Source organism: Rhinichthys klamathensis, unplaced genomic scaffold (genome assembly GCF_029890125.1).
Source record: "Rhinichthys klamathensis goyatoka isolate OS25496 unplaced genomic scaffold, OSU_Roscu_1.1 h1tg000064l_1, whole genome shotgun sequence".
Lineage (NCBI taxonomy): Eukaryota > Metazoa > Chordata > Actinopteri > Cypriniformes > Leuciscidae > Rhinichthys > Rhinichthys klamathensis.
Genome location: NW_026606607.1, coordinates 838,409 through 850,336, shown reverse-complemented (window position 1 = coordinate 850,336; position 11,928 = coordinate 838,409). Strand labels below are relative to the sequence as shown.

The 11,928-nt window shown below is 35.2% G+C and overlaps 1 protein-coding gene across 1 annotated transcript; it reads left to right on the top strand.

The window, feature by feature from the left end:
* Positions 1 to 1,560: 1,560 nt before the first annotated feature.
* Positions 1,561 to 11,091, top strand: btr33 (bloodthirsty-related gene family, member 33; the record flags this gene model as incomplete). Its single annotated transcript, XM_056249788.1, has 7 exons — positions 1,561 to 1,672; positions 3,474 to 4,048; positions 4,895 to 4,990; positions 5,297 to 5,530; positions 5,705 to 5,852; positions 5,985 to 6,011; positions 10,484 to 11,091. Coding segments are annotated over 7 exons (1,758 nt in total), but the record flags the coding sequence as incomplete, so codon positions are not given.
* Between the last annotated feature and the right edge of the window lie 837 nt (positions 11,092 to 11,928).

The following is an 11,928-nucleotide window of genomic DNA, read 5'->3' as shown; positions in this document are numbered from 1 at the left end:
GAACGAAATGAACGAATTGACTCGGAAAAAGATTCGTTAATTTTGATGAACAAGTTCGAACAGGAGAGTCACACAGAACAGAGCAAGGCGGGCATTTGAGCTTATAAAACTTAAACTTTGTTATTTATTTGTTAAACGAGCGATCGTTTCGCTTGATAAGACCCTTATTCATCGTCTGGTGTCGTTTAAAGCCCTTTGAACAGTTTGCAGTTTGCACTGAAACTGTCTTTTGGACCTTGAACCATTTGGTGCCCAGTAAAGTGCATTATATTGAGAAAAATCCTGGAATGTTTTCATCAAAAACCTTCATTTCTTTTCGACTTAAGAAAGAAAGACATGGACATCTTGGATGACATGGGGGTGAGTAAATTATCAGCAAAAGTTTTTTTAAAAGTGAACTACTCCTTTAAGGTTATATATAAGCTTGTGAGTTCCAAAACAATAAAAAAAAATTCGCATTTAGAAATTTGCATTCAAAACAGTCTCTGCACCACCAATATAAAATAATGATTTTGATGACATCACTCTGCACTTCAGCTTCTCATCAGATTTTCTGTCCAATCAAATGCTCTCTAGAATCTAAAGCTCCCCGCCCCCAACACTAGTCGCTGAAGCTGCGGATGAAATCGTTCACTTGTTCACACAATTACTATTTTTTATATGAGAATGGCACATAATGTGATAGGGAACGATTCAGACAGTGTACAAAATGTTTTCCATTGGGGCGAATCAAGTCTGGTTTCACGTCAGTGTCACCTGAACCACCGCAGTGCACACACAGTTTGCTCTGTTCCAGAGACAGAGCGAATTGACGCCAAAATGTATCGGACTCGGACCCACTTGAATTCTACACAGAATGGTATATTTAAAAGCGATATGGAGGAGATTTGGACAGACTCAGCATTAGAAACGGCACTGATGAGTATAACATCAGTGCCATGCACACATATAAATTACACACTTTTCAAACCGCACAATATAAACTAAACGCTATTGGCTATTTTAAAAAAAGGGGAGGGGCTGCTTGATATGTCCCGCCCTGTCTTTCTGTTTCAGTGGAAATTGTCAACAACACACTGAATAACGTGTTTCAGTGGGCCTTTAAAGCTCTGGGAAGCACGAGCATGTGAATGACAGAACAGAGTCCAGGGTGATTGTGACAGTAGTGTACTTCTTTTTAACAAGGAATGCTCATCAAAAACAACTTACAAATGAAAATAATTCTGGTGTCTTTATATTTTAGATACACATCACAATGTCATGATTCAATACTTCACAATGTAGAATTTCTCCTGGTGTATTTTCTGTTGTCTGTCAGTGAAAAGGCTACTTTCCATTCTTAAAATTCACAAACTAAACACAATCAGATTGAATCAGATTTATCAGAAAAACTTGATTTTATTTAAATTTATTTTATGATTTGAAAAGGAATATGCTAGACGTAAGTGTTAGCATGATGTAGGCCTCATGCAAGACATCAAACACCTCTTTCTGCATTCACAGCATCCTTTAGATTCATTATTGAAAGGGTTAACTCAACAGTTTAATGGAGCATGAACCCATCCCTGCCAAAAGAGGCGGAGCTTAACCTCACAATCACTTATAATTGCCATTCAGCTGCTGGTGACAACATTGATTTTCTGCTTCCTGACTGAAACACCTTTTCTTACAGGTAAGAGTTGTTTTAAGAGTTGTGTTACAAACGCTCATTACAGTGAGACGCGGGTAATTGAGAAATCGTATTTTACTCATGATTTACCAATAGATACACAATGAAATGAACAAGTGTAAATGATTTCTTGGGCTCAACACAGGCAGTGTGTAGCATTCACCTGACTTTACTGGACTTTGACCTCTTAGTGAATGTTTAGTGATAAGGCAGCAAGATGAAACTGTGAACATGAAACATTTATGAAAGCAGAATTCACGAGAAGATTTAGCCATTAAAAAAGCCGGACTTTTTTTCTCTATTTCTAACAAGTACATACATGAACAATAGACAGAACACACACCCACATCATGAGCCAGTCTCAAAGGCTTTTTTTATGTAGTTTGTACAGTGTATTCATACAATGCTCTGTGCACATATTCTCTTTTGTTCCTTTTGCTATATATATAGCAAAGTTAATATATTCATTGAGAGGACTAAATGTCCCCACAAAAATAGTAAAATGTGACAATTTTGACATTGTGACGCCATTTAGGCGGCCCCACGAGGAAAACAGCTTATTAATCTTGGTATAAGTGATGTTTTTTGAAAATTTAATTTTTGAATGTTTTCTCTGATAGGTTTAGGGTTCGGGTTACTGTAGGGGGATAGAATATACAGTTTGTACAGTATAAAAATCATTACGTCTATGGACAATCTACGTAAAGATATTAAAACAAGTTTCTCTCTCTCTCCCTGTGTGTGTGTGTGTGTGTGTGTGTGTGTGTGTGTGTGTGTGTGTGTGTGTGTGTGTGTGAGAGAGTGTTCTTTAGAATGTTAGTCAGCACATCGAAATAAGTGTACACCTTTAAAGCATGACAAAATATTATTAAACAATTCCAAATGTACTTGAAAGTAAAATGAATGTTAAGAAATTCAAATATTTCTACTAAAAGTATAAAGTATGTTAAGAAAACAAGTGTAGTCTTGTCTTGTCGTAGAATTACTCTATTTAGGTACACTTATTTGGCCTTTTATTTTATTAATGTTATATTATATACAAGTACAGTTTCTAAAAAATATTCTTTTAAAATCTGAAATACACTACATGTGCATATGCAATGCAATTGAGCACACTTCTTTTTTCACAAGGGTATAGTAGTAATAGTTTTTTCTTTGAGTATGAGGAGTTCCTGGTTGATTTCTAATGTATATACATTTGTTTAAGTTTAATAAACCAAAATTGCAGATGTATGCCACATCAGCAGATGTTTATCAAGAGCATTTTATTTTGCATTGTATTGCATATGATTTTACTGAAATGGATAGCAAGCCATCACAGCTGAGGCATAAAAAGAAAAAAAGGAATAACTGAATTACCGCTATAGCAAATAAACAAAATAAAAGCTCCTGCTCAACAACTGGAGGAGCTTCATCTGTGTACGTCCCTGATGCGAGCTGTTTCATAAAGTGGTGGGGACAAAAATGACGCCTATATTCTATTCCTCCTTATTACGTCGTCATGGCTGGATGGGCCAAGTTTCTGAACACCTCAAAAGTATAGTTGATATGTAAATATGGACGGCCATGTACTCTTTTCAGATGTACAGTGGTTCCGAAGTCTTCCACTGAAATGAATGTCACTGTTACCTATAGTCTTTGTTATTTCATCACTTAGCACTACTTGTATTTAATGAATCCAGGCCCATGTTAAATCTGCCACCTCATTCGTGTTTTTATTCCTCTTGTTGTTCTTTGTGCGGGTTTCCGACGCAGTCCATTTATTTATGACGTCACTTTGTTTTTCTTCCCTCCTCTACCATAGTGATGTCATCTTCCACCCCTTTCCTGTCTAAGGAGTTGTTCCAGTGCTCTGTGTGTCTGAATGTTTTCACCCATCCCGTGTCCCTTCCATGTGGTCATACGTTTTGCCAGTCATGTATCCTAGCTCAGTGGACAGCATCTGGCTCCTCCCATTGCCCCAAATGCTCCGCAGTTTTCCAGGAAACACCAGAGCTCCGTGAAAATTCTTTTGCTCATGAGATGGCCGAGCAAATCCGCAAGCAGAGGGGTCAGAGGTCATCAGAATATCGTCCAGTCACATCATACAATGTTTCATGTGACATGTGCCCTTTGGAGAAAGCATCCCGTGCTGTAAAGTCTTGCCTGGTGTGTGTGGCGTCATACTGCGAGGTGCATGTGACGTCCCACACCTCCAGGTTCACCAAGCACAAGCTCGTGCAGCCACAGCGGATGGACAAGCGAATTTGCAGGATACATGAAAGACCCTTGGAGCTTTTCTGCAGATACGACCAGTCTGCAGTTTGTGTGTTGTGCATGAATACAGAACACAACACACACCACACAATACCAGTGGAGACAGAATGGGCAGAGAGAAAGGTTTGGGCGCATTTGGATGCAACTTGACTTATCAATGATTATGATTTTAATCAAAAACAACGGTAACACAACATAATATTTGGTCCCACTTTTTATTAGATCTCTTTATGTGCATGTAGTAACATTTAAATTAATCTGTTCATACAATGCACTCATTTTTTTAAATACATGCTTTTACGTTGTATATATATAAAAAACATGCATGCTGTTTCACTGTTGACCCTTAAACCTAACCATACCACCAAACCTGTCCCTAACAGTATCCTGTATCCCACCCCAATAGCACTAAAAGTGTTTTACAATACAACATGAACACAATAAGTAATGTAAATATAGTTAAAGACACATAATATAAAACATTGACCTAATGTTGTATTGCCAAATATTCTAATATGTACTGTACATATGTATAACTTACGAGAAGGGTTATATGTTGTCATAACAAATTTGGTTTCTCGATAGAGAAAATATTTAGGAATTTTACTTCTATTTATACTTCTTTTACTGGAAAACAAATGTTGTGTAAGGAAACACAGGAACGTGAAGACAAACAATGAAACATAATATAACCTCCACGTATGAAGCATTTTCAGATCATTTGTTTTCTCAGAGAGACATTATTTTTATTTTCATCTGTAGTTCTGATAACTATAATGAATTCAGATTTTTACATTTGAATTTGAATCATTATTCTTGATGATTATCATGAGAAGAACCTCAGTACTGTCTGGACACAGCCATTTTTTTCAAATCAGCTTGTGTTTTTGTTTTACAGCTGCTCTAGTGTCATTTATGTATTTTCACGAGACAGAATTGCGATCTGTGTTCTCTCTGTGTTTGTCATAGACTCAGTTATTAAAGACACAGTCTGACCTGAAGCAGATGATTGTGGAGAGATGGAGTAAAGTTGAGGAACTCAAACACTCTATAAAACTAAACAAAGTAAGAACCTGCAAACTACATCTTTAATTTTTGTTTTAATTTGGCAGATGCTTTTATCAAAAGCGGATTACAAATGAACTCTTTAATACATTCTAAATGTAATTAATTTTAAAATATTGTACTTTGTAAACAAGATACAAGGGTGACATCAACCATTGGCTTACTGAAATTAAATAGTACATTAAAATAGATTTTAAACCTGCCATAGGTATAGTCATAAATATAGTCAACTGCTAAACTTACCAAAGTATGAATGCATTTCGCACAAGCCCATTCTTGTTTTATTGCCTGTTATTAATCTTTTAGGACAACACAGAAAGAGAGATGGCATACAGTGTTGAGGTCTTCAGTGCACTGCAGCAGTTTATTGAAAAGAGCCAGTCTCAGATGCTCAGAAAGATGAAACACAAGCAGAAAACTGTAGAGAAACATGTAGAGGGCCTTCTTAAAGAGCTGGAAGTAGAAATCGCTAAACTGAACGCAAGAAACTCTGAGCTGGAAAAGCTCTCATGCTCTGAAGACCATCTTTACATGATACAGGTGACTCTTCTGTGCATCTTTTCAGCCAGATCATACCTGTTCTTCTTGTTAATCAACAACAATAATAACATAATATTTATATTTCAATATCAACTTAACACGTTGTTCAGTGAAATACTGAAGGTTGTGAGGATGTTGACTTTAATTGAAGTACTTGTATTTTGACCCTTCCAGGCTTTCCGTAGCCCAAGTGAGTTGCCTCAGTGTAAAAGCTGGTCTCAGATCAGTGTGCACACCTGTCAGGGTATGGAGGTGCTGAGAGAAACCCTGAAAGCTGCAGAAGAACTGCTGAAAACACAAATATACACCGTCACAAAGAGAGGTTAATGCTTCTTTGTTATTTGACAGCTAAAACAACGTAATGTTAATTTTCACATACACAAACAAGTTATTATTATTGTAATGGAAAATGTAATTTTGTTTAAACTTAATAGGACATTTTCTTTTTCAACAGAACTTGAGGTCATTTCCCAGTATGCAGGTATTATAAGATTATTAATATATGGAGTTATGAATCTTCGATAGACTGACTATAACACCAATCTATTGAACTCTTCCTTTCATTTTGAAACTGAAGTGTCATTTTTTTTATACCCCATAACTAAGTAACTTGTAGATTAATTCCTCTGAAAAGTCTAAATATTGTGTTTCTGTAGTGATATCAAAACAGTTTTTTTTCCCGAGCATCCCAACCAGCCTAACAGAATTGGCACAAACACTAGTCTGAGCTTGGGGAAGTACAGCTTTTTTACTGTAATTTAAACATTTCCACTTGGTAATGCAAGAGCAGAAATTACACACAACAGCTTGAAGTTGATTGTTATTACATGAAAATCTGAACAACTTGAATCTTTATTTGTAAATCTTTTAAAGGGGTCATAATGCCATTTTTGTACAAGCTAATATGATTCTTTAGGGTCTAAATTAAAGGTTTGTAATATACTTTAATTAAAAATTCTCATTAGTATTGTAAGAAAACAGTTATTTTACCTGGTCAAAAACAGCTCTGTTTTCAGCACGCCGTTTCAGTGCATATGACTTTAAATGATCATGAGCTTTGCTCACTCCGCCCCTCTGTTCTATGCGTACACCATTTGTAACTCAATAACACAATAACCATAACGCGTTGTTCAGTATAAACGTGGGATTATGAATTATATTGAGAACGTCAAACATAGAAAACATGCCGTAATGCACCCTGAGTGTAAACCTTAGACGCATTCATTGTGAAGCGTGCAGCTAGCGATTTGCAAAGATTAATATATTAATATAAAGTTTAATAAAACGTTACACTCACTTCCGTTCTTCTGGAGATTCAGCAGGAACACGAATATCTGGTACCGATCCTTTTTTCATGAGCAGCTTCTTAGCAAATCCAGCTTTATACTGACCCTCGATTATAAAGCAGTCTGGTGAGAAATGATTCGGCAAACATGAGAGCATTGACGTTGCTCGTGGGGAATATTCCCTTCGAAAACAAACTCAGCCACTGCGTCTTCAGCGGTTCGGATTTAGGAACATTAAAATGACTGCTGTGTTCGTTATTACATCCAAGAACAGAACACCACAATCGCTTAGACGCCATTCTGCTCATAGACAGTGCTCCAGCATATCAACAATGACCGCGCCTGTCTGCCCGAGATAGGTCCGACTGCAGTACCGCAGAACCATACGTCATAGCAGTGTGAGGATGACAGCGCCAGCCTGACAGTCTGATGCCGGAAGTGGGCGTGGCCAGGCATTGCGCTACTTCTGTGTTTTAGAACGATTTAATTAAAGATATGTTTAAGATGTGTATTTATTTGAGGGGCGGCAGTGGCTCAGTGGTTCATGTAGGTTGTCTACAAACCAGAAGGTTGGTGGTTCAATCCCCGGTTCCACCTGACCAAGTGTCGAGGTGTCCATGAGCAAGACATCTAACCCCAGCTGCTCCCGACGAGCTGGATGGCGCCTTGCATGGCTGCCGTCGCCCGTTGGTGTATGAATGAGTGAGTGAATGGGTGAATGTGAGGCAAATTGTAAAATGCTTTGGTGGCCATTGGGTCTGTGAAAGCGCTATATAAATGCAGTCCATTTACCATATATATATATATAGTTGTGTGTATATATACAGGTGAAACTCGAAAAATTAGAATATTGTGCAAAAGTTCATGTAATTCAGTAATTCAAATTAAAAGGTGAAACTAATATATTTAGTATATATAACTATACATATGCATGATTATACTTTTCAGAGGTATTTAAAACCTCTGAAGTATTTCAGAGTATTTAAAATCCTTTTTTTGTATTGATTTCATGTAATATTCTAATTTTCTGAGATTTTAAATTTGGGGTTTTCATAATCTGTAAGCCATAATTATCAAAATGATAACTTTTGCACGATATTCGAATATTTCGAGTTGCACCTGTATGTGTATATATATATATATATCAAATATTATAAAATATAATAATTATTTGTCCTATTAACAAAAGACAATATACTACCAATAAAAATGCTTTTCAATTCAATCAAATGTTCAAGCTTTGTTTTAATTTTATTATTATTTTTGTTTAAAGCTTTATTCAATTTATATTGTTAATCATTTGACACAACAAATGGATAAAGTATAATTTTAACTTTTAAAAAACTATTTTGTTAATACTCAACCATTTCACAACTAACATTTTTTTTTCATAGACCAAACAACATAATTCTATGGTGGACTGAAACAAAAATTATTAATTAAATACAATTATTTTTTCCCTCTGAAATGGCAAAAGCATCACACACAGATGTACCTGCTCTAAATAGCTAAATAATAGTAATTAAATAAAAATAAAAAATCGAACTAAATAAAATAAATTATAAAAAACAAAATCAAACCAAAGAAAATAAAAGCGAGTGTCATGACGAAAGGCGCCTCATGAAATCATCAGGATTAACTCCGTATGGAGTTTTGATCTATTTAGTTTATTTGTCACTTGAGAATTATTGTTAAATGTGTGCCTGCATAACTTTAATAAGATTTATTTTCTTTGGTTTGATTTTGTTTTATATAATTTATTTATTTTATTTATTTTGATTTTATATTTTGATTTAATTACTATTATTTATTTGGAGCAGGTACAGCTAGTGTGTGATGCTTTTGCTATTTCAGAGGGGGGAAAAACACATTTTATTTAAAAAATGCTTTTCAATTAAATCAAATGTTCAAATGCTCAAGCTTTGTTTTCGTTTTATTATTTTGTTTGTTTTAAGATTTGTTTAATTTATATTGTTAATCATTTGACACAAAACAGATGCATAAAGTATCATTTTAACTTAAAAAACACTATTAACATTTGTTAATAGGCTACATTGCCTGTCTTTTGTTAATAGGACAAAACATAGTTATTATACTTTATAATTTTATAAATATTATATTTTATAATATTTGATATATATATATATATATATAGGCCTATCTCTTAAATATATATTTTGAACGAAATCGTTAAAAAATGTATTCATAATAGCATTGTTTTAAACTTTCTAAAACACAGAAGTAGTGCAATGCCTGGCCACGCCCACTTCCGGCATCATACTGTCAGGCTGGCGCTGTCGTCCTCACACTGCTATGACGTATGGTTCTGCGGTTCTGCAGTCGGTTACTATTGGGGTCTGCCCGGACTATGATTGACAGCTCTCTCACGAGCGAGGGCGGGTCTGTATTGAAACGCTCCTGTCAATCAACAATCGTGGGAGGGGCTTCCGACCGTGTGACGTCACACGGTTGAACGGCTTGATTTGAGGCAGGGGAAAACATATAAGGAGATTAAAACAAAAACACTGGATGGATTTTTATCATTTTATGATGGTTGTGTACAGGCACTGCCAACACACATTTCAGTACAATCAACTTGTAAAAGTGCATGTACCATTATATGACCCCTTTAACAATCTTGAATTTTTGATTGATTCTTTGAACTATATTGAATGTTAACTTGAATATTTAAGCAAATCTGATTCTTCCATGATTCTTTAAACCTTCTTGAATCTTTAGTTAAATCTTGAATCAACAATCTTGAATCTTTACTTGAGTCGGACCATCATTAATTTTTACTTGAATCTTTGAACGACCTTGAATATTTCCTTGAAGTTTTTAACCATTTTAAATCTTTAATTGAATCTTTTTGAACCTTCTTAAATTTGTACTTGAATATCTGAAACATATTGAATTTACTTGAATATTTAAACTACCTTGAACTCTTACTTGAATCCTTAAACAGTCTTAAATCTTTACTTTAATCTATGAACCATTTAGAATTTTTTTCCAGTCTTTAGTCCATTTTGAATCTTTAATTGAAACTTTGAACCTTCTTGAATTTTTACTTGCATATACATCTGAAACATTGAAGGTTTACTTGAATCTTTAAACCATATTGAACTTTTGAATCCTTAAACAGTCTCAAATCCTTACTTAAATCTTTGAACCATCTTAAATCTTTACTTGATTCATAATGAATCTACTTGAATCATTGAACAATCTTTTATTTTTTCTTGAATCTTTGAACCTTCTTGAATCTTTACTTGAATCTATAATGATCTTTTAATTTTTTCTTGATTCTTTAACAACCTTTACTTTTTTTAATCTTTAAACAATCTTTACTTGAATCCTTAACAGTCTTTGAACCATCTTGAACGTTTACTTGAATTTTAAACAACACTGAATCTTTACTTAAATCCTTGAACAATCTTGAATCCTTACTCAAATCTTTATAAATACATCTACACCTTTTCAACATATATCAACATTTCTCCCTGGTACATTTCCAAACTACTTCTTTGTTATTGTAAAATGTGGATACACTGTAAGAACAAATGCATACAGAGCTATCCTGGTTTGGGGAAAATGCATGACAAATGTCATACACCATTATTTTATTTAATAAAAAAACTTAATTTGACTTTTCCTGATGTCATTTTTGCAGCGGATATTACCCTTGACCCTGACACAGCAAACCCCTGGTTGGTGGTGTCTGCAGACAGGAAGTGTGTGACTGACAGCAACGTAGAACACAACGTTTCAAACAACGTTCAACGTTTTGACTCTGTACCTTGCGTCCTGTCAAGAGAGTTCATCTCAAAGGGAAGGAGTTATTGGGAAGTAGGAGTCTCAGGTAAAACAGCATGGGACTTGGGAGTAGCCAAGAAATCAGTCAACAGAAAGGGTTTGGTGACACTGAGCCCAGAGGATGGTTACTGGGCAGTTTGTCTGAGAGGGGGCAGTGAGTACAGGGCCTGTGACCGTGAATCAGTGCTTCTGTCACTAAAGACTCTTCCGCAGAAAATTGGCATATATGTGGATTTTGAAAAGGGACAGGTATCATTTTATGATACGAGTGCATGCGCACATATGTACTCATTCACTGGACAGTGCTTTAATGAGAGCTTACTGGCCTACTTCAACCCAGACATGAATGACACAGGACATAACAACGCACCACTTGTTATCCAACCTGTCAATGATGACAATGGGGATACTGTGACAATATGAAGACTGAAAATCAACAAAAACAGAAATTAACAGAAAAACAAATTAAAGTTCGTCAGATTGAAGAAAATTGATATAGAGTGATTATAATTGTTAAGCTGTACAAATATTCTTTTTGATATGTGATGAATAAACTAGGCTATATATCTAAACAGTTAAATAATGCAATGAGAACACAAACCACTGTTTATTCCACATATTGCCCATTTAACATTTGTGATTCATAGATAAATAAAATATCACTTGAAATTTAATGTGTATAATTTATCCAGTCACACCAATTTTCACTTTATGGAGATTTTCCGATTTTATACTGTACAAACTGTATGTTAATCCCCTAACCCTATAGCCCAGCACATGACAAGGAAAAACAAGATATCATGGCCTCAAATTAAAGGCCCCCTGAAATCAAAATTTAAGATTTTTAGATTTTAGTTTGAATATGTTAGCCTTAAGGTTATGAATAAGCTGGTGTGTGTTACAAAACAATGACAAAATTCACATTTAGGAGATATAAGCATTCGAAACTTACAGTCTCTCACTTCCGCTAAAATGTATCTTGTATTTTTTATGACTTCAACTTCTCATCACATCTTCTGTCCAATCAAATTCTCTCTAAAATCTAAAGCGTCCCGCCCCTATGCTATAAATACCACATGGCCTAAGCGACAGTTGACATGTCACAGAGCAATATGGGTTGGAGGTGTGATTTCGGTTGCTCAAAGGCACACTTTTATTCCATTTTCCAACTGTATGTTAGTTAAGAATGAAATGGCTAGAATATATTCACACCTACACTATTGAATCCAACGTATCATCAGCGCTCAAATTCGCTTCCATGGTGCACTCAAGGACGACTTGCAGTCTGTGAGGTAAACTAAA